At 36.6% G+C, this 24,487-nt stretch overlaps 1 protein-coding gene across 1 annotated transcript in view; it reads right to left on the reverse strand.

The window, feature by feature from the left end:
- Positions 1 to 94: 94 nt before the first annotated feature.
- Vps15 (vacuolar protein sorting 15) overlaps positions 95 to 24,487 on the reverse strand; it is a 316,929-nt gene continuing 292,536 nt past the window's right edge. The window contains exons 34-36 of the mRNA XM_090374029.1: positions 11,909 to 12,066; positions 11,568 to 11,746; positions 95 to 435 (exon numbers count right to left, since the gene is read on the reverse strand). Of these exons, the coding sequence (XP_090230155.1) occupies positions 231 to 435; positions 11,568 to 11,746; positions 11,909 to 12,066 (542 nt within the window). The 3' untranslated portion in view covers positions 95 to 230. The remainder of the gene's footprint in view (positions 436 to 11,567; positions 11,747 to 11,908; positions 12,067 to 24,487) is intronic.

Raw genomic sequence — 24,487 nt, forward strand, 5'->3', positions numbered from 1 at the left:
TAAAAATAAGTCCCCCTGTGGAGCCAAGTAAGTGAAGCAAAGAATAGAACTCAATTCATTTTATTATGCATGATTTACATTATATGGTGTAGTATTTACATAGCTGAAATTTAATTTTTTTTTTTGAATCCATTTGGAACATGATGAACAAACGGAATAAAATCATATAGTAAAAGTCATATTGCACATTTACAGTTTTTAATAAAATTATATTCAGGTGTATATTCCAATCACTTCCACACCTTAACAACACCATCCATGGATGAAGACAAAAGGAAACATTGTGATGTTTGAAGTACTGCCAAATCACTGATGCAGTCATGATGTCCTACTGGAGGTACTTCTGGATAGCGACGAGGGGGATCTTCACTAGGTTGGGGTACAACTGCACTACGCATCTCCTGTATGACATCAGTGCCATCTATAAGACGTGACCTATAAAAATATTTAGAGTCAAAGTTTTCATATGTAGCTAATGCTTCTCTCTCACTCCAAAGTCACAACACTATTATTATTTCCTAAGCTTGTCAACTGGTATTTAAAATATATAAAAATGGCATCACATCATTGATTGCATGAATTATATTTTATACAGCAAACTTCAGAAACACATTATATAGCCCTATATAATGTGTTTGGCCCTATATAGAGCCAAACTTCTCAAATCAGGCAACCTTGGGACCTGATTCTTGCTGGATTTTGGATGGTTATATTATAATCAAAAAAATTTAAAAATAGTCTTTTAGGTGGAAAATATGAACAGATGAAAGTTGCTGTGAATGATTGTTTACATATTGTAAACATTTATTTGTATACAAACATTGTTTACAAATGATAAGCTGAAAACAATCTTCAAACAAACTGTTCTGAAAACAATCTCTAAGCAGTAAACATATTTAGTGAATCATTAATTTGTACTCAGAAACTGAATGTCACTGCTTATTAATCAGTTCCAAATCTTGTTCATGAATAGCTATCAGACAGTCCCATGATCTAAAAAATTTCTCAATGTAGCTAAAATGCAGTAAAAACTTATTTCTCTGAGGTGAAATCTCCACCCTGTACAATCAGCTGTGATGCTGGTTTGGCAAATCCAAGAATTTGCCTAATACTGCATAATAAAAATTTAGTTCTTTGTATGAGTATCTGCTAGTAGTGCTTGCAGTTAGGTCATGAAGAGAGACTGAAGTATCCTGTGTGAACAAGCAGTTAAATCACTGCTGCCCAAAATGAGCTGTTTCATTTGCAAAATAAAGTATTCGATGAAGCTCTGTATATTTGTTCCCATTAACAAGAGAAATGTCTTTTTGTCATAGACAGTCACATATGCAAAACTTTCTTCCCAATTATTAAATGTAAGGAACAAAAGTCATTGCAAAATGGGGATTGTAATTTAAGAAGCAAGTGGTAGATTTTTGAGAAGTTTTAGATCCTTGTGCAACTTAAGTTTTGCCAAACAGGGTTGCAGATGCCATGCATCTGCTATCAGCAAAAATTTGGATCACATATGCAGCTAATGTAACCCAGTGATTGATATATTAAAGGAAAAGAGTAGGTGAGAACATGAAACCTTTAAGTACTGATCAGCCATTAGCTAAGAGCTATCAGCATGCAGCGAGCCATATTTGGAAAAGGACAGAAGACAGCCTAACAGGTCTACACAAGACGATCCCTCTTAGAATCCCTTGTGCATGTGGCACAGCTATTTTCAGATTTCCAAACTTCTGGAACTTTACTACCTGAGCTTAAGGATACTTCCATTGTTACAGACAGGGTTTAATGATCCTCTTAGTCACTTCTTTCAGTACAACTGGATAGTTTTGATCATCTACTGTCTGTGTTTTTTTTTCTCAATTTTAAACGTGATAACTTCTCTTTCAGAGCTTTTTCATTTATTACATATTCATTTAATGCTAAATAATTGTTACCTGAACTAGTAGTCTTTTTGCAAAGTTTACTCTTTTGTTTACACAATAAGAGAGTAAACTTTGTAAAGTTTACTCTATTATTGTGTGAAAAGAACCTATTTATTTCATCAGACATCTACTTGGGGTTATCTACACTGATCTCATTGCTTCCTCATAGTGGTCAAATATGGTTTCTTTCTTTTCTTTTAGTGTTCGCATATGCAAAAAATCCTTTAGTATCTTACTTCGACCTTCTTTCAAAATCTGTCTTGCCCCATATCACCCCCTGATTACATACTTTATATGCTCCATATTAAATAGGTTCTCTTGATAAACTTTAGATATCCCAAGAAACCATTTTTTCTAATACAAATTTCATCAATTCTTTGATTATCAAAGAATTGATGAAACTTGTATTAGAAAAAATGGTTTCCACTTGTGTCATATTTTTTTAAAGGTATGAAATGTGTGTACTTTCTGAAACATTTAGTACATGTGTACCTTATTAATTTTTAAGGTACTCCCATTAAATTGAATTCAAATAATGTCTGTGGCCAACATAACCTTCCTTTTACATTTAATAGCTATGATTTTCTTGGATAATTCCTACACCAAAACATTCTGGTCACTGCCAAATAGCTGGTTCCTTAACTCAAAGAATTTTAGTAGCAGATGAATTGTTATAATGACGAAATCAAGAACACTGAGATCCCCTAGCGAAATCCCTAAAAGTCAATGTAGAAAGAAGTCATTTAGATGGTCCAAGAACTGACTGATGCTAGGCAAGGATGTGATCCAGAAGTCCCTATTAATGTCTGGATAGTTAACATCTCTTATAATGAGACAATTTATTCTGATTTGTTTGCCCATTTCTTGAATCTGTATAGCTGACCATCACACTCATTGCACCAATCAGAAAACATGTTGCACAACCAAACTCTCAGTTTTCTTCAGTGTTTATATAACACCAGGATGTTTCCTGTCCAATGGATAACAAAAAAGCACTTGCTATGAGAGCAAAGTACAGGGACAAGGAGTTTTTTTATGTATGTGAATACAAAAAGGAAAGAAACAAATCAAATCAGATCCTTGTATAATGGGTGTGGGAAAGTGTCAGATAACCCTACTGATGTTTCTCATCAAAATTTCATCGTAATTACAGGTGATTATTAGAAAAAAACTTTTGAGCCTAAAAACAATGAAGGCTCCTGGAGTTAAAGGCATACATCCAGTAATTTTGAAGGAATGCACTGAACCACTGAGGTTAATTATGAGGGCATCAATGGATTCAGGAGAGATTCCTTTGGACTGGAGAAGTGCTAATGTACTGCCAATATATTGGCAGTACTATCAGACTGGTCAGTCTGATTTCAGTGGTTGTGCAAATCTTGGAGGCAATAAGTGCAATTCAGGGATATATATATAGATAGTAATAGCATTCTGAAGAACGTACAACATAAGGAAAAATCATGTTTTTACTAACATGTTTTTATCTATTTTAACTATTTTATCTATTTTAAAGCATTTGACTCAGTCCGTCATGAGAGATTACTTCATAAACTGAAATGGGTGGGGATCAGAGATTCCAAAATGGGTTGCAGGATGGCTACATGGCAAAAGGCAGATAGTTGTGATTAATGGATATTCTTCTGATTGGTACAATGTCAGAAGTGGGATTCCTCAGGGCTCAGTTCTTGGACCACTGTTGCTTCAGATTTTCATAAAAGACATCAAGGGGATATAGGGCATGAAGTCAAATTTGCAGATGATATAAAGACTGGAGAGTGGTTAATGATCAGTGTCAAGCAGCACCCCTTCAGGATTTTCATAAAAGACATCAAGGGAATATAGGGCATGAAGTCAAATTTGCAGATGATATAAAGACTGGGAGAGTGGTTAATGATCAGTGTCAAGCAGCACCCCTTCAGGTAGACTTGAATAGGCTTCAGGCCTGGTAAGAAAGGTGGCAGCTATGTTTTAATGCAGAAAAATGCAAGGTACATTTGGTGGAACTGAATTAAAAACATTAGAGGAGGAAAGGGATCTTGGAATCATGATACGGGTAGATACGAAGTTCTCTGAGCAGAGTAGATAGGTGGCCAGGAAAGCTCATGGCGTCCTATCAAGGAGTTATCAATCAACAGCCCCTAGAGATAGGGAGGTTATAATCCCACTGTAGGCAATTGTAAGACTGCATTTGAAATACTGTGTCCAAGTATGGTGATATCTGTAAAAGGGTGACTGTATGGGGAAAGACTTCAATTATGTGGGCTACAGAAATTGGCAACTAGACAACTTAGAGGAGATCTAACTGAAGTCTATAAGGCTTTGAGAAAAACGAATAATGGTGAAATTTTCACTGTTATAAAAGATTCCAGGACTAGAGACCACAAATTCAAGTTACAGGGAAGGGGTTTAGGCTAGATTGCAGGAAGTTTTCATTTAGCTAGTGAGTTGGTAATTACTGGTTACTTCTACAGGTAGTTCAGGCTTGGAGAAATTCAAGTCAACTGCATAATTGACAAGAGGAGGGAAGCACAATAATTAGTCTATTTTCTCATCTACTTCTGATTTTCATAAGTATGTATTTTTATATATATACATATTTATGCTTTTTTATAATTTTTCTTTTATTTATCTTGTTTTATGTGTCAGTGCAGCAAAAAAGCCTGTGGCTTCTTTGCATTATATGGCTAACACTAATACTAATATCAGAATGACATCATGTTCCTGATATCCTATATTGGGATTTGTTGATGTAACTAGTATTAATTAAGCATTAGTATACAAAAATATAAAAAACAGTGAGAAATTGTATTTTTATATATTTTTTCCCTTTAACACATCCAATGTGTGGCGCCTCCGTAGCCAGGTGGGAAGGAGCAGCAGTGCGTAGCACACACTTCTTGATTAGACCGGGGTTCAAGCCCGTCACCACCAAATACGGAGAATGCGGAAAGGTCAGGGAATGACCACCGCATATCCCGGAGCAATATGGCCTTAAGTTGCTAATGCTCCTAAAAACCAAATAACAACAAACATCCAATGTAATTAAAGGTACAAAGAATGTAGTTGCTTATGGCAGTGCTTTCCTCCAGAAATTGTTAAAATGGATATTTGATTAGTTCCTGCATTTTCTGACCTCTTCAGTAATTTTCCATTATTTCCCTGTAGTCCTATAGTGTTATACAGCTAGTTCCAGCTCTTTGTAGTAGTATTATAAGAGCCGGAGGGAGATTCTATACTATCCCTTCTATTTTTACTCTACAACTGAGTAGGACACAGTTCAAAGTAACATAAGCATCTTGGTTGATGCAGGGCCGGACACAAGCATGTTCAACTGGTTCTGTCGAACAGGGCGCCATGCTCAAATGGTCTAAATAATAATATCATCTGCATCTTTTCTGCAATTCTATCAACGAGCCCACCGCCGTCTTAATGGCTAGTTATCCACATTATCATCATTCCAAGAGTGCTTGCGCAAGTTGACCTGAAAATTGCTAGAAGTAGAGCATATACTTCCTTCTCAATAGGTATGTTTCATTTGGTATTGAACATAGGATGTTATTTAAAAATGTAATTTTTATGTTATATTCACTTTCAATAATATTTGTATTGTTTTTAACTTCTTTTTAACAAACAGAACCCGCAAGTAATTCTTGAACAGAGCCCCCCCCCACAAATTTTGCCGCTGGCACTGGGTTGATGCTATTAACCTGTACCTTTTTTCAATGACCATTTCCCTCAATTAATGGTTTAGCAGAACTATTAAGATTAGAAAAAAGCCCTAAGCTTCGGGCTGCATATCACTATATACTTTTAGTAACGACCGACAGTTTGTTGGTTATTACTGAAAGCGTTGACTATTCACATGACTAACGTCAGTGCTCATGGCTTGAAGCACTGCACACAGTCAGCTGTAACATACCTCACCCCCATTATGAAGTTTGCGATATTGCAGTGCGATGAGCGTTGGTGTTCCTTATGCATGCATAATACTGTGTTACCAGCACCAGAGTTGTGATTCATGATCATGCCCAGTCTGCTTCTGAGCATGATCACAAATATTTTACCCAATGTATATATACTCAGTATTTGTAAAAGAATAAGAGTTTATCTCAATATGATACATAGAACACTTCTGTATGATACTCTCCAGAAATTAAAACGAAAACAATAAAAAATAGAAAATCTTACATTACAGTAAGAAATAATTAACAATAATTAAAAATCAATTTATTGCAATTAAAAATTAAGTTAAAAATTAATTTAACAAAAAAATTGCAAAATGATTTTCCTTCCTGAAGCCGACAATGCTTTTCAATTGTAAGTCGTGATCACAAGAATGAAAATTACTGAATAGGGGAGAGCATGGAGCTTAAATAGGGATTATTTGTCTTTGCACGTGCACGTAAAGAATCACGAGTCGGAGATTAGATATGGCCATTGAACAGTAACAGAATTATCGTGCAATTTAATTTCGACGGTTTCTGCAGTTAATAGTCTCGTATAATTACATTGGAGTATTTTGGCCTTGTTAAATAAAAGTGTTTTTCATTAACGGCATGAAAGGCTAATTCTGACACTGCTGAACGAGAAGCATGAACTGAGGCCGCATGTTGATTAACATGAAAATTCAGAGGAAACTGCATAGAACCCTGATAAGACGCAGTTTCCTCTGAATTTTCATATTAATCAACATGTGGCCTCATTTCATGCTTCTCGTTCAGCAGCGTCAGAATTAGCTTTTCATGCCATTAATCAAAAACATACTTTTTTATTTAACGAGGTCAAAATACTTAGTGTCCAATGTAATTATATGAGACTATTAATTGCAGAAACCGTCTAAATTAAATTACATGAGAATTCTGTTACTGTTCGACGGCCATATCTAATCTCTGACTCGTAGTCCTTTACGCGCAAACGCGAAGACAAATAATTCCTATTTAAGTTCCATGCTCTTCCCTATTCAGTAATTTTCATTCCTGTGATCACGACATATGGTCAAAAAGCACTGTCGGCTTCAGGAAGAAAAATCGCTTTGCAATTTTTTTTGTTAAATTAATTTTTTACTGTAATGTAAGATTTTTGATTTTTTAATTGTTTTCGTTTTAATTTCTGGAGAGTATCATATGGAAGTGTTCTGTGTATCATACTGAGATAAACTTCTCTTATTCTTTTACAAATACTGATATCAACGTTGAACGTATTGAGCATTATAGCTCTGGTTCATACTCAGTACACCATTCACCGACTGCTGATGAAGGGACACCTCACCCCAAAAGCTATTCTATTTTATTGCATTTTACTTATATATTTTACGCTTTTATGTATTTTATTGTTATTAACGTTTTTATTTTATATCTGTTTTAGTATTTTATTTGTGTATATATATATATATATCTTTATTTATTTTAATAAAGTTTAACTTAAAAACCAGTTCGCCAGTCATTACTGAAAGTATATAGTGAGAACCATTAAGGTCCCTTCTGTGACGTATTTGCAAAGACCCTTAAACCTCGCCTAAGTACAAGTGAATTCCATGTTGAGAAAAATTTTCTCCCCCATAACACTTGCATAATTCTAGACCCTCAAGTTCTAGAGTTAATTGACAAGGCTCTCACCATATAATTCTTCCTCATGTGTGGGCAGAATTGCAAACACAGTACCATTTTGGTCTATCATGTGACATTTTTCCAGCATCACCTAATTATACAATGTATCACCAAAGGTGTTCAGACACACAGGTAGTTGCAAAAAAGGCTTTTAATTCGAAAATGTAATAGAAAGTAGGTCCACTCTAGCCTATGTGATAGCCTCAATCATCCTGGGAACATTTTCTACAAACTTCTGGTAGCTATTGGTATGACAATTCTGGTAAGTATCAGAATTTGTTTCCATTCCTTCTAGAAAGTAGCTGCCACAATCAGTTTGGAAAATGGCTGTCTTGGCTACAGCCTAATCTGGAGTTCCAATTTGTTCCACAGGTACTCACTGGGATGGAGGTAAGTCCAACTTTTCAATGTCATTGTCCACAAACCAATCCTGTATGACACGTAGCATTGTCATGCTGACACTGACATGTTTCGTGGACCTTGTGGTTTCAGGCACCACCGCCAACAGACCAAGTCTGAACCAGCAGAAACAACCCCATACCATCAGACCAGTTCCACTAAACTTCATGGCCAATGCAATACACTCCAATAGAAAACATTCTCTAAACAATCTTTACACCCAAATTCATCCATAAAAATGAAACTGTGTAGATACTTAGATTACTGAACTGGGACACATTTTATAATTAAAATAAAGTAAAAGAGATCAGCATAAACTGGCAGCCTCCCAGTTTCTGCTCATCAGCTTAAGAGCTTACAACAACCACCCTCCACAAGCAAAAGCAGCCAATGTAGGTAACCTTTTTTGCTTATGATCCTGATTTTCCACTGCTTTTTTATTTTGTTATTTCCTTACAGCAGTTGGAATCTCTTCGCTTAGATTTAAATATTATTTTAGCAGCACGGTGTGCAGGTATATCAAGAATTGGAATTTGGTGAAATAATGAGCATTTAAATCTGCATGGAATGTAATATGCCTTTAATTTCTTAAAGAATTAGATTATTCTCAGACGTTTCATGGTACTTACTCTACCATGTCTTCAATGATTATAAAATATCAGTGGTATAGGAAGTGCCATGAAACATCTGAGAATAATCTATAATTCTTTAAAAAATTAAAGGCAGATTACACTTCACATGGGTTTAAGTGCTCATTATTTCTCTAATTTCCAATTCTCTTAGATTTATTAGAGATATACCATCAGAGGTAAAGGAAAGGGGTTTTGCTTTTGTAAAGGCGACTACGGAGGTCTGAGGCAGTATTTAAATTCTATATGGTGGGACCTACTGATGATTTTACCAACAGCAAATTCAAAGTGGGAAGCATTCAAAGAATTAATCTTGGAAGCAACTAGGCTTTTCATACCAACTAAGAAATATTGTTCAAGGTTTAGGATTAAATGGATGTCAGATGAACTAATGAGACATGTGGCAGAGAAGAAAAATGCATAGGATACATATAAATTAATTGGTGACATGGAAGCCTATGATAGATATAAGCTGGTCTGTAACCAAGTCACAAAGGAGGTTAGGCAGGCAAAGGCATATTATGAGAAATCCTTGGCAAAGGATGCAAAGAAAAACAATAAAGAGTTCTTTACCTATGTAAACTCTAGAAGGAAGGGGATGAATCATATTGGTCCACTGGATATCGATGGTTCAACTGTTGATGATCTTGCTCAGATAGCTAACAAACTAAATGAATATTTTGCATCTACATTCACCATGAGGAGTTATTCAGGGAGGGGAATGCCAGAGGTGAATTAAACTCTGGCAGTGAGCTGGATGATTTTGTAATAACTGAGAGCAAAGTGGAAGAGAAATTGTTGAAGATAAACATAACAAAGGCACCTAGGGTGGATGGGATCTATCCATTATATTAAAGGAGGCAGCAAAGGAGGTAAGCAAACCCTTAGCCATAATTATGAGAACTTCCTTGGACTCAGGGGAGGTACCCATGGACTGGTGATGTGCAAATGTGAGCCCAATTCACAAAGGAGGATCAAAGAGCGACATAGACCTGTTTGTTTCACTTCTGTTCCAGGAAAATTAATGGAGGCACTGCTTAAAGAAGCACTGCAGGATCATCTAGATAAGACTTCAGTTATAGCTCAGACACAGCATGTTTTTGTTAAGGGGAAGTATTTCTGACCAATTTGATTGGATACTATGATGTGGTCACAAAGGAACTGGATGCAGGGAATAACTTTGATATTATATATTTGGATCTTAGGAAAGCTTTTGATACTGTTGTACAAATTGGAGCATTTTGGCATTGGAGGCAAATTGCTGCTATGGATAAAGGGATGGTCTAGTGGTAGAAGACAGAGTGGTAATCAATGGACACTGCTCTTCATGGACTAATGTTATTAGTGGAGTCCCTCAGGGTTCAGTGCTGGGTCCATTGTTGTTTTCTGTATTTATTAATGATATTGATGATGGTATATCAGGCTTAATATCCAAGTTTGCAGATGATACTAGGTTGGCAGGGTTGTTAATGACACTAATAACAGTACGCTGCTGCAACAGGATCTAGAACAGTTGAGCAGATGGGCTGAGAGGTGGCAACTGAAGTTTAATATTGATAAATGTAAAGTACTGCATATGGAAAGCAGTAATCCCAGAGTAACGTATCAACCATGTGGTACTACACCGAGAGGTGTAGTACCACAGAGTTGACAAAGGACCTGGGGGTAATTGTGCAGGCAGATATGAAGTTTTCTGAATAGTGCAGACAGTCGGCAAGAGTAGCTTTATGGTGTCTTGTCAATGATATACAGGAATTTTTCTAGCAGGGAGAAGGAGGTGATTATCCCCTTGTATAAGGCAATGGTCGGGCTACAACTTGAGTACTGTATACAGGTCTGGAGGCCTCATTTTAGGAAGGATGTAGAGCTGCTGGAACGAGTGCAGAGAAAGGCAACAAGATTAGTGAATGGAACAAAGGGTTGCTCTTACGAAGAAAGGCATAAGTTTTGCAAATTACAGTGTCTGAAGACTAGGCACCTGTTAGGTGATCTGATTGAGGTGTATAAAGCCTTGAATGGTTTGAGCATGCTCAATGCTGAAGGGATTCTTCCTCTTGCTGAGAATAATCACCTGAGAGGGCATAAATTCAAATTGAGGAAAGACAGTTGTAATACAGATGTGCAGAAGTTTGCCTTTAGCCAGCATGTGGTTGATTTCTGGAAAAAACTTCCATCTGTTGTTGTAGAAGTTGATAGCGTAAACAGATTCAAGGCAGAACTAGACAAACGTCTAGAGCAAGTGGATGAATGAAATTAGATTTTTTTTTTTTTTTGGCTGATGCTATATAAGCTTTCTTTCTTGCATCCTGTGCCTTTACTAATGCTATTTGCCATTAGTTTTGTATTACCGATTTTTCCAATTTTAATAATTTATTTTATTTATTTTTTTTTTTGCTGCTTTTACATTTTGCTTCTATGCTTCTTAAATTTTCGTATCTTTTTCTTTTCACTATATTTTTCAACTTTAAAAAAATTATATTCATGATACTAAAAAAACAAAGTAGTAGTAATATGAAATCATTTATTAGATTAGTATTTACGCATTTAAATAAATTCACATTCATTAAGTATAAATGTTAAGAAATATATGTATTTCCTGAAAATTAATCTATATAAATTCAAGCTAACAAGTATCTTCTTTCATCTCCTCTACCTTCAACCCATGCACAGTACTAGTACTACAGGTTATAATACCTTTCATGCTTAGGGTTTTCAAAAAAAGGGGGGGGGGAAATACTTACAAAAAACTAATTGGAATCAATTTCAAAATCCAAAACTTTTTAAAAAAAAATTATCACACAATGAAAGGGCAAAAATACTGCTTATTAAAAACAAACTACACCAATTAAGTAGCATGATATTATGTCTCTAAGGAATAAAAATTAAAATATCCATGGAAGCAAGAACAATGAAGGTTTCAAAAACGCTATTTAGTAAAGTAAAAAACCTGAATTACAATACTAAAATACTGATAGAAACGATATTGCTATCTTATATGTATTTGCAAAAGCACATACTGGTAGGTGACTACAGAGGGACTGAGTGGGTCATTAGCTGCTCCTGCCACAATGTAAGAATTGGGAGGAGACTCTAAATCCCAGTAACGAATCCGCATGTCTGAACCAGCAGTCAATAAGAAGTTCCCACTTTTTACAGGACTCATGTACATGGAAAATACAGCAGCATGGTTAGAAACCTAAAAAAATGAAAAAAATTAAACACAATGTAATTTAAGTGGCCAAAGTAAAATCCTGATTATTTTGTAAATCTTCTGCAAATTGTGTATTAAATTGTAAATTGTATTTTGTAAATATTCTGTAAATTTTGTAATTCTGTTAATTTAAATGAAATTAATAACCTTAGTTTCACATAAAGGTGGAGATGCACTGGCCCACAGAGTTAATAATCTGGCTTGTGTTTCCATATCCCATAATGACACTTCATTGTTACCCTGGACTGCAGAAAATGCTGCTGACTGTTGATGAGAATGTAATAACAGTCGACGCACTCTAGCTCCTATAAATAATAAAAAAAAATTAGTATTACCAATATATCTAAAAGAAGTTACACATATACTACTTAATTAAGCTTCTAATACAGCTTAGTAAGAGTTTATAAAATGTTGCTAAATAATAATATAATACAATACAATACATCTTTATAGTTTCTGAAAAGCTACATCAAAGTAACTCATTACGGGAATAAAATTCTGTATTAACAAGTTATAAGTTAGGTTTTTCCATAGATAGTTAATCATAAATGAGTTACATGACAAAAATTTTAGAAGTTAATGCAATTAACAGGAATTTCTAAATCCCCCCCTCAAAAAAGGGTCTGATATAGCTGACTGGTCATGAGCGGCAGTGCAGTAGCACATGCTCTTTGAGTGGACTGAGGTTCAAGCCCATGACTGCTAAATACGATTAACATTTGTATTGACAATTTATTGTAAACTCCACTGACCTGGTGGTCATGCCGGAGTATAACAAGAACATTTTAACCTCTGGCAGCATGCCGTGATGGGTACACTGTATCGTACCTCTACGTACAATAAAGATTAATTAATTATATAAAAAAAAAAAGGATTATTTGGAATTATAAATTTCTCTATAAAAATATATATGAATATCATTCTTCCACACGATAACCTTCATTGTTATTATCAACAGGTAATAACAATGAAGGTTATGTGTCATTAAAGATGACACATAACCTTCTACAATTTAATCTGAGAAATAGGATGCGCTTATATTAAAAGTAATATTATATAATCCATTCAGGGAAGTAATGATAAAAGTTATTAATTTTTTATACTAACAAAGATTTAGACCTAAATGGATGTCAGATAGATGAACTGATGAGACTAGTGACAGAGAAGAAAAATGTATAGGATGATTATAAATTAGCAGGACACATGGAAATCTACAATAAATAAGTACAAACAAGCCTGGAATCAGTCACCAAGAGGGTTAAGCAAGCTAAGGCAGATTATGAGAAGTACTTGGCTAAGAATGCAAAGAAAAGAATTCTTTGCTTGTTAACACTAGAAGGAAAGGGATGAACAATTGGCCCACTCGATATGAACTGTGTAACTATTGATGATTCTGTTCAGGTTGCTGACAAACAATAAGTATTTTGTATCTACATTCATGTGTGAATTTTTTTAGGGATAGAAAAACCAGAACTATATCAAATTATAATTGGGAGCTCAATTACTTTGTGACAACTGAGAAGAAAGTGGAAGAGAAATCGATGAAGCAAAAAAAGTAAATAAAGCAGCTGGGGATGATGGGATCTACACAATTATATTAAAAGAGACAACAAAAGAGATAAGCAAACATTTGGCCACGAAAGCATCCTTGAATTCAGGGGAAGTTGCTATAGATTGGAAGTGTGTAAATGTCTCCTATTCACAAAGGGGGGACCAAATGGCAATATGAATAATTAGAGACCCATAAGACAGACTTCTGTTCCAGGGAACATAATGGAGTCAATGGTTAAAGAAGTATTGTATCATTTTAACAGGAATAGAATTATATGGAATCACAGCATGGGTTTGTTAAGGGATAGTGTCCTGTCTGATCAATCTGATTAGCTACTATGATGCCATAACAAAGTAACTGGATGCAAACAATAATTTGACATCATCAGATTTTAGTAAAGCTTATGACAGTCTTCCACACAAAAGACTACTGTACAAATCGGAGCAATGTGGCAATAGGGACAAGTTACTGGTATGGATAAAGGGACGGTTCAGTGGTAGAAGGCGAGGGTGATTATAAATAAGCACTGCTCTTCTTGAACTAATGTAATTAGTGGAGACTCTCAGGATTCAGTGTTAACAATATTTATTAATGATATTATTGTCAAGTTTTCAGATGATACAAAGGTTGGCAGGATGGTTAATGACAGGAATCAATGTGCAGGCTGGCCTCGATTAATGCGATTAATTCGTCCCGTGAGCGCATCGCGCAAAATGGAAACACGTTAATCGAATATAATAATCAATAGGAAAAATTATAATTGGTCCTTGACCTTCTGGAATGTCCATAAAGAATTTTAAAAATAACTTTTTAACTGTATACAATGTAAAAGATAATGAAAATAATTATGGAATTAAATGTTTATTGCATAAAACAGCGGTTCCCAAACTGTGCACCGCGGAATATTTTAAATTTTCGAGGGAAACACAGCGATACTCGACATCTGTCGGACACCGCGCGAACTACTAGCTCGAGGTAGTTTACAGTTTCAGCATTCCTTATTAAGTTGTTTGGACCTAACTACTAAACGGAACTGTTAGGTATTTCTTTTGGTCTGAGTGCACCTTGAAAAAATTACTGAGACACTAATTACTGTGAACCGAGAAAGTTTGGGTACCACTGACATAAAATACACAATGAAGAAATGACTGTTGCGGAAATATTTGAACAGTGTTGACTTTCTCTTTTCATTAATCAATTTCCGATAGCCAACAACAATCTTCTCTGGGCCCTGGCGAAATAAATATCGCAGAAAACCTCAAACCTTTTGTTTGAGGTTCTCTACGATATGAAAGATTTCATTTAATTCTTTTACCGTTATCTCCTTCGCGGTAACATTTTCATCTGGCTCATTTAAAAATTTGAATTTTTATGCAAGTGTGCATTGACTTTATTAGCAGGAGACAAACAAGTAACGTCTTCTTCCGATGGTTGATGGAACACACCGAGGCGGGCAGCAGGCAAACGTTTGTTTATTGACCGTATGACTCGCGGTAAGCTTAATGCGCAATTCAAATCTTTTTCAACTATCACATAAAAAAAAAAAAAAAAAAAAGATCGCGTTAACTGGAAATTTCCATTGTGTAAAATGAAAAGCGGTATAATTTTTCAAATAGCGTTAACTGAAAATCGCATTAATCGAACTCGCGTTATGCAAGGCCTAGCTGTATACTATTGCAGCAAGATCTAGAAAAATTAGGCAAATGGGCAAGAAGTGGCAATTCAGGTTTAACATTGGTAAATGCAAGGTACTACATATGGGCAGCAATAATCCCAGAATAACAAACCAAATAGGTGGTACCACAATTAAGGCAATGGAGAATGAAAAAGACTTATGGGTACAGTCCAACATAAAGTTCTCTTAGTAGTGCAGACAGGCATGAGGTTCTGTCATTGATATAAAAGGTAATGGTTAGGCCACATTTTGAGTACTACATACAGGTCTGGAAGCTTCATTTTAAGAAGGATGTGGATTTCATGGAACGAGTGCAGAGAAGAGCAACCAGATTAGTCAAGAACAAAAAGGAGTACTGTATTCTTACCATGGAAGACTTCAGTTTTCCAAACTGCACAGCTTGGAAAGTAGGCATTTGTGAGGAGATCTGATTGATGTGTTTAGAGCTTTAAATGAATTAAGTTGTTATTTCGTTTTTAGGAGCATTAGCAACTAAGGCCATATTGCTCTGGGGATATGTGGCGGCCATTTGTTTACCTTTCCGCATCCTCCGTATTTGGTGGTCACAGGCTTGAACCCAGTCTAATCAAGAAGCATGTGCTATGCACTGCTGCTCCTGCCCACCTGGCTATGGAGGCGCCATGAATTAAGTAAACTTGATGATGGTATTCTTACTCTTTCTTGGACAATACACACAAGGGGACATAAATATATAAATTGAAAAATATATTTGCAGGATAAATGTGCAGAAATTTGCTTTCAGAGTAATCGATTGTTGGAAAAAACTACTGAGAAGTGGGTAGAACAGTTTTTTTTAAATGTATAAGCTTGTTTCTTGCATCATTTGCCACTACTACTACTACTACTGATAATAATAATGTAGTTTAACAATGAAAAATATGCCTTTCTCCATATTTATTAAAAACAGGTGGATGATCAAAATAAATTACTTATGCATTCCTGAAATATATGGACGTTTTAAAGAAATTTCCCATTCTCTCAATAAATTAAACTTATAGGTTTTCCCACACACACACACACACACACACAAAAGATATTTCACTTTTTAATCAGAAAAAAAAAAACAAGGTTATATTTCAACAAAAAAAAATTTCTTTACTGCTTATAATCGGTTTTAAAAAAAGGGAGAAGTAGATATCTATATATATTCATTCTTATATAGCAAGTGTATTGAAAGTAGAATATAAAATACATGCATTCATCTGATATTAATACAAACATGCCTTCGATAATAAAATGTGGGCACGTAGTTTACGCACATCATCTCTCTATCTCACAGTGAAATGAGACAAACAATTGTGCAGAATTAAGTATTAGTTCAAATAGTACTGATGAAAAATTTTGATGTATCCACTGCATAGTCCAGAACCTGCTCCTTAGATTACCATCTCTTTGGGCCATTAAAATGAAGAAAAGTCAAGCGAAATACTTGAAAGCAAGCTTATGTAGCATCAGTTAAAGGGGAAAAAAAAAAAACCACTACAGACTTCATCCATCCATACCCTCCAAGAATTTGTCTAGTTCTTTCCTGAACCAGATAAATGGCTTGGCTATTATCCCCTGAACTTGATTTTTTTGCAGCAGGTATTTATGCAGCTGTTCACCAGTGTGACAAGAGCGAGCCTAAATTGTGGTGGTGGTGATCATACAGAAAAATAGTTATAATATTCATGAAGCTTTTAAATTCATGAAGGCTTTTTAAGCCTAAATCCTAACTCATTATACCTTGAAACGCCTGGAACCCAGTGGCCTCCGATGATCAAGGCACTAAACCCTGAAGTGGATTTAAAGTCAAATCAATGAGAAATTATTCTATAACCAACAGTGACGCAAATACCACATGGATGGAAAATAACACAAGAAAGACCCCACAAATGCCAACAAGCAAACCCAGGCCTTTTGACTGTAAAGACTGCAGAACGGACGGGAACCATACCATGAACGATCACGCTTCGGTCCGATCTCTGCTGGGAATGGACTAGAACCACCAGCAGTTCTGCTGCCAAATACTATATGGCAATCTAAATGGGATACCCTAACCCTATTCATCTTTAATTCCCTATCCCTGGCAGGAGGGAGAGGAGACATGCTCTGTTTCCTCCCTCCCCTGCCAACCCATCTCTTCACCTGGTGAGGCATGGCCTGTCTCGCTGACCACCTGGGGTCGCCTTCTCTATCGTCCCCATACTTCTGCCTTTCAGCCTCCCCCCGACTCTACCTGTATACTCTATCCACGGCAGGGGGAGATAACTTTTCTTCGTCTCCCCTACCTGCCATCCAAACTTCCCTCTGGTGTGGCATGGGCATGCCACACTACCTAACAGGGGTGATCTCCTCTTTCGACCCCTTACTTCTACTTCTACCCCCAGTCTTCAGCCTCCCCTCCCTCCCACTATTATCTTTCATCTAGCATATAGCACACACGTCTAAATTTAATAACAACAAAATTTTGCCTGACCTATTAGGTTTTTTAACACATCTCTCTAGCGTTCAACCCCAACCAGCGATTTCCAAACAGCAATCGAATTAACGTCAAATGCGTGGATTTTTTTTTTTTTTTTTAGGTCCTAGCCACTGAAATCCCAGGAAACTAGGTGGCAGGACCGTGCCAGAGCAACTTGCCATGAATCTGGATACACCTGGCTAGCCTCCACGTGGCGAGGTATGGGCAATGTAGGGCCCCATTGGGGCCTGGCAGACAATAAGCCGGGCAAACAATGGGCACAACACATCACACTGCACAGACATGGCCCACACACTTTCAAGTGTACTGTCCTTGACAGTACACTTGAAAGTGTGACAGTGTACTGTCCTCAATACAGCGAACACACGTAGAGATGGGAGAAATCCCAGGTGCCGTCTGACACGAACATACCTTATATACCTCGAAAAGTATGAGTTGGGCAACTTGAGAAGGAATTCACAATACGAGATGTTATGTTATGTTATGTTATGATGCTAATGCACTAACTTATATGACAGTATCGTACGTTGGCATTCAAGGTGAGCGGACGCGCTTAGACAGGGCTCCTCAGTTAAGTGGTTTACTTTTGGATAGTGCTTTTAAATATTTGATTTATTTAAATATTGTTGGATTATTTTGTTATAGGTTTTCCTGTAACTGTTTGATTTTAATAATATTATAGATATAATTTTTTAAAGTTACTTTCATTGATATTTATTTAATTTTATAATGGTTGTTACGAGATCTGCCTTAAACACGTCACAGGGTATCGTGAGTCACACGGAAATAGCAGATGGCGATTTACGGGTGAGTCATGATTTAATCCATTGTGGAACCTGTGGAATGTTTTCCAAGGTCGACCTGGTGACTAATCCTACCTCACCTGGGGATTCTTTTCTTTGTGATCGATGTAAGGAGTGCACCGATCTTAAATTACAATTTGGTGCACTGATGGAACAATTTGAGTCCCTGAAAAAACGAGTGCTTGCCCTTGAAAATAATGCTTCTGGGAGCTCGTCAGGGACTCAAAACTCCAGCAATCTACCAAGTGATGCACACCCGATTCGAGCCTCAAAACAGAAAAACCAAGTGCAAACTACCCTGGTTAGAAAGGACATTGTTTTATTAGGAGACTCCATTGTCAGGGAAACGGGGAATATTTTTTGTAATAAAGATAGGTGGAGCAGAACCAGGGTATGTATGCCGGGAGCAACTATTGATGATGTCACCAACAGACTGTCAGATTTTAAAGGGAGTAAAGAAAATATTATTATTCATGTGGGGACAAACGATATTAAACGTACACGATCTGACGATTTGTTGGAAAAATACAGGACCATGCTGAGGAAATGTCGCGAGCTAGGCCATAATATCTATGTGTCTGCAATTCTGCCCAGACACGATAGGAGGGATTATATGTTAAGAGCCTTGTGGATTAACTCAAGACTTGAAGGAATCTGCAAGGCTTTAGGGGGTAAATTTCTATCAGCATGGCCCACACTTGTAGGTAGAAGGAATTTGTTTTGTAGAGACGGGATACACTTAAACAAAGGTGGTGCAAAAGTTTTTGCCAGTATTATTGAGGATACCTTAAAGGCTCAGGGAAACTGCTAGTTAGGGGGAATGTGGGTAATACTGACACGCGTTTATCTGATAATATTGGTCAATGTAACTCTTGCACATACCTTAAGAGTTCTTATCTGTTACCCCAACTGGACGTATTATCTAGATGTTCTGGGGGCAAAGACGTTTCACGTGAGCAGGTAGCTAATATCAGGGAAGAGAGCCTAAAAAACTTCAAGGGTTGTGTTAGGGTTGTTAAATATACAAGAACAGTAAATCTTAATTGTTTATACAGTAACGTTAGAAGTGTCGTCAATAAAATGAGCGAATTCGAACTGCTGGTTAAAACAAGTAACGCGGACATAATAGGGCTTACGGAGACGTGGTGCCACCCGGAAATTGGGGATGATGAGTTTCAGTACGGCTTGTATAATGTATTTAGGAAGGATAGAGTAGATAGAAGGGGTGGTGGGGTAATGCTTCTTATCAGAAGCAGCCTGAGTGCGACGATAGCTTTCCCAGATTCAGACATTTCACATGCTAGTATAGAGTCTGTATGGTGTGAGATAGTTGGAAACAAAGGTACAATGCGAGTAGGCATAATCTACAGACCAGGTGATTGTCAAGACTATGACAAAAGCCTCTACATGCAAATGGAATGGGCAAGTAAGCGTCAATGCCTTATTATGGGTGATTTCAATTTGCCTCTAATTGATTGGAGTAAATGGGAAGGAAACTCGACATGAGGAACAAAATTTTTAAATCAACTAGATGACTGTTATTTGTATCAACATGTCAGGGAAAGTACTAGAGAAAAGAATATCCTAGACCTCATCATCACACATGAATCAGATGACATAACAGGGCTGACAGTAGAGGAACCAGTAGCAGGAAGTGATCACGGAGTTCTACGGTGGATGATGACGAGAGAGGTAGCAGAAGTAAAAGGCAAAGGAATGGGTTTTAATTTCAGAAAAGGAAATTACGATGCCTTAAGGTACTACATGGCCTCTATTAACTGGGTAGATATCGCGCAGAGAATGAATACAATTGAACTGTGGTACGCTTTTAAAACATTAATCACAGATGCCTTGAATGCGTATATACCATTAAAAAAATTCTCCACGAGAAGGGTTCCAAGTTGGATGAATAGTGAAGTTGCCACATTACTTGAGCAGAAAAAGGTGGCATGGAAACGTTACAGAGCAATAAAAAGTACTGAAGCCTATAACAGCTACAAGGTGATCTGTAATAGAGCCACAGAAAAGGTTCGACAGGCAAAGGCAGTTTATGAGAAATCACTAGCAAACAGAGCAAAGAGGGGGGATAAAGAATTCTTCACATATATAAATGCCAAGAAGAGCAGGACAAACCAGATCGGACCTTTACGTAAGGGAAAGGGGATAGTAATAAATACACCAGCTGCCGTTGCAGATGAACTCAACAGTTATTTTGCATCGATATTTACAAATGAAAAGCCTTTTGTGGCAATGGGAAATTGTGGGAGCGAAGTTAAAAAATATGTAATTAATGATATTGAAATTTCGCAAGATTATTTAATGAAAAAACTTTCAAGCCTACAGACTAGTAAGGCTCCTGGAGTTGATGGAATATACCCTATAATCTTGAGAGAGGCGGCAAGCGAGTGCATTGAACCACTGAGGCTGGTTATGCGAGCATCACTAGACTCTGGGGAGATTCCCTTGGATTGGAAAAGTGCAAATGTATCTCCCATACATAAGGGTGGCTCTAAAAGTGAAGTGGGAAATTATCGACCTGTCAGTCTGACTTCAGTAGTAGGGAAAATCATGGAGGCATTGATCAAGGGTGGAATTCAGGATCATTTGGATCGAATTGAAATTCTCAAGGATACTCAGCATGGTTTTGTAAAGGGAAAATCATGTTTAACAAATCTGGTTCGCTATTTTGAAAGGGTCACTCACGAGCTGGATTTAGGGAATAATTTCGACATTGTTTATTTAGATTTCAGCAAAGCTTTTGACTCAGTCCCACATGAGCGGTTGCTTTATAAGCTGGAACAGGTTGGAATCACTGGGAAAATCCTTAGATGGATAGAAGGATGGCTTCAGGGCAGGAGGCAGAGGGTTGTGATAAATGGCTATTCCTCAGATTGGGTTGATGTAAGAAGTGGGGTTCCCCAAGGATCAGTATTAGGACCACTGTTGTTTTTAATTTTCATAAACGACATTGATGAAGGGATAGAGGGCGTGATGTCTAAATTTGCAGATGATGTTAAAATTGGTAGAGTAGTTAATGATCACTGTCAAGCTGAGCTTCTTCAGAGAGACCTAGATAGACTTCAAGAATGGTCAGAAAAATGGCAGCTGTGCTTTAATCCAACAAAGTGTAAGGTATTACACCTGGGAAACAGTAATCCCAAAATAACTTATTCACTTGGTGGAGTTCAACTAAACCCAGTACTGGAGGAAAGGGACTTGGGTGTTACGATACGGTCAGACATGAAATTCTCTGAGCATTGTAAACAGGTTGCAAGGAAGGCCCATGGTGTCCTATCGATGATCTATCGAACTTTTGCAAGTAGAGATAGGGACGTGATAATCCCATTATATAAGGCCTATGTTAGACCACACTTGGAATACTGTGTTCAAGTATGGAGACCGCACCTAAAGAAAGACATCGAGCTTCTTGAAAGGGTGCAAAGAAGGGTAACTCGCCTAGTGAGATCGGCAAAAGGGCGTCCTTATGAAGAAAGACTTCGAATATGTGGGTTGCAGAGTTTGGAAACTAGACACCTTAGAGGAGATTTGATTGAGATGTTTAAGGCTCTGAGAGGCATCAGTAAAATGAATGAGGACAAAATTTTCAAGATTATAAATGATGCTAGAACTAGGGGACATAAATTCAAGTTACGCGGGGAAATGTTTAGATTGGACTGCAGGAAGTTTTATTTTAGCCAGCGAGTTATAAATTACTGGAATAAGTTGCCTTCATGGGTGGTAGAGGCCGACAGTTTGGGGAAATTCAAAGGTCATCTGGATAGTACTTTCGGGTAAGGGAAGCGCATAGGATGATAGGATTAATTTCCTTTTTATTTAATTTTTAATTTCATTTTATTATTTTTATTTATTTATTAATTATTATTATTTATTTATTTAATTTTTGTTTTTATCATTGTTTTGTTCGGATTTTTTTTTTTTTTTTGGCTGGTGCAGCATAAGCCATAGGCTTTCTTGCACCATACGGCCGTTACTAATACTAATACTAATACTAATACTAATCTCTATTTTATTATGCACACTATTGTATCAATGTGTCAATAAATGAATCAACGTAGCAGTCTTGAATATCTTAGTTTTGGGACATCCTGATAAAGTCAACAGAAACAAAAAAGGCATGCAAAAGCCTGTGACTGCAATATGAGAGCGGACCGAAAAGTAATGCATCTTATCGCATAACTTTTGAAGTAAAAGAGATAAATAAAAATAAATAAATGCACTTATAGATAAAAAAAAAGGTTATCTCTAATTTGATGTATCAATTTTATACATATGCTCTGCTCAATACACTTCATCCAGTTCATACACTTCATTCAAGCAAAATTCTTTTGGCTGAGAGGCGAGACACTGCTTTAACTTTTTTATTGGAGTCATATCTGTTGCCTTGAAGATGTTCCTTAAACTTTGGGAATAAAAAAAAAAAAAAAGAGTCGCTTTAGGAAAATATGGGATTATAGAGGATAAAGAACAACTTCAAATTCTAGCAACAAAATTATTACCAGTGTTGCATAGCTGCAGTGAAGTGTTGTTGTGCTGAAGCAATCTTGCTTGTCCCAAAAAAAAAAAGAATCAAGGAATGCACTGGACTGAACTGATTTTGTGGTTTCTATGATAGGTTTAATCTAGAGTCTTCATTCTTATTAATATCAGGTCTATTTCATATATAAATAGCCTTGTTTTCAAAAATTTGATGTGGATAATACAAAATAACAGCCAAAAACTGCATGGTGCTTGAACCAAGCATTCAAAAATGCTTCCATTTAAAACAGTGTAATTTGTAAATGAAAAACTGATAAAGCTAATGCTTTCTAGTTAGTATGTGCAGAGTACAGCTACTGTGTATGTACTAACTATTTTTTTTTTATTATTATTTTTTTTTATGTGTACCCCAAACACGAGAGGTATTAGAACCTATAGTACTTAGTACCGTGCTTGGGTTTGAGGTTAAGAAGATGAAAGAAGATATTTGTTGACATTGGACTTTGTCAAAATTATCCTTTGCTTCTAGTTACATAATGGATATTTCAATATTAGGCACCTGCAAGGTGATCTGATTGAGATGTTTAAGGCTTTGAATATATTGAGCAAGCTCAATACTGATGGTATTTTTCCTCTTGCCTACACACAGGCGGGGCATAAATTTGAATTGAGGAAAGATGATTGCAAGATAGAGTGCAATCATTAGCAGAAGGCAGTGGGAGGGTGGGCCTTCTGGATAAATTACCCTCCCCAACTGCAGTTGTGTTGTGGGAATTGGCTCCTGTCTAGTACAGGCACTCCCTGGCTTACATAACACTCAACTTATGGATATTTGACTTTATGTAAGTGTTTGCCGGCTGGTGCAAACTTAAAAAAATCATGGAAAGTATTTTGCATCCCATAGGAATAAATGGTTGTTGTTATTTGGTTTTTAGGAGCATTGGCAACTAAAGCCATATTGCTCCGGGATATGCGGTGGTCATTTGCTGACCTTTCCGCATACTCCGTATTTGGTGGCGACGGGCTCGAACCCCGGTCTAATCAAGAAGCGTGTGCTATGCACTGCTGCTCCTGCCCACCTGGCTACAGAGGGGCCAGGAATAAATGGAGGTATTGTGAAAATATCATAATGTGGACCCAATAACACATTGTTTTTTTTTTTTTTGGTAATTCGTTCCAAGGCCTTGGAAGTTGAAATTTTCGCTATACGGGCAGTTCTCTCTTTACGAGTTCCCAGGTTTACAAGTTTTTTTGTTTTTTTTTCAAAGTATCAAGTATCAACAAAATTGAAAATATGAACATTAATTGCAAACAAACCAACGAGTGCTGAGCCAATAATAAGTGATCAACGAGTGTGCATTTAGTTGATGATGAAGAATAAACATTCTTTAAAATTTGCAAGTCATAAATAATTTCTTTATTATTATAATTTGCTTGATTTTACATGCTATGTTTTAATTTCTTTTGATAAATCAATCATTTGTTAAACATAAACTAATTAGCTAACTAATTTCACTGTTGAGAACGTAACCCCTATTTTTAACATTATGTCTATGGGATTTAATTCCTGCAGTACGAGCGTGTGCTAGGAACAAATAACTCGTAAAGTTGAGAACTACCTGTATAACTAAGCTATTTATCTCTCTAAAAGGTCATTTTTATAATGGAAATTGCACTACACTTTCACTGTTATCATATGTTCTGTTATAAGAAT

Source organism: Mastigoproctus giganteus, chromosome 5 (genome assembly GCF_048544385.1).
Source record: "Mastigoproctus giganteus isolate SK-2022 chromosome 5, ASM4854438v1, whole genome shotgun sequence".
NCBI classification, from domain to species: domain Eukaryota; kingdom Metazoa; phylum Arthropoda; class Arachnida; order Uropygi; family Thelyphonidae; genus Mastigoproctus; species Mastigoproctus giganteus.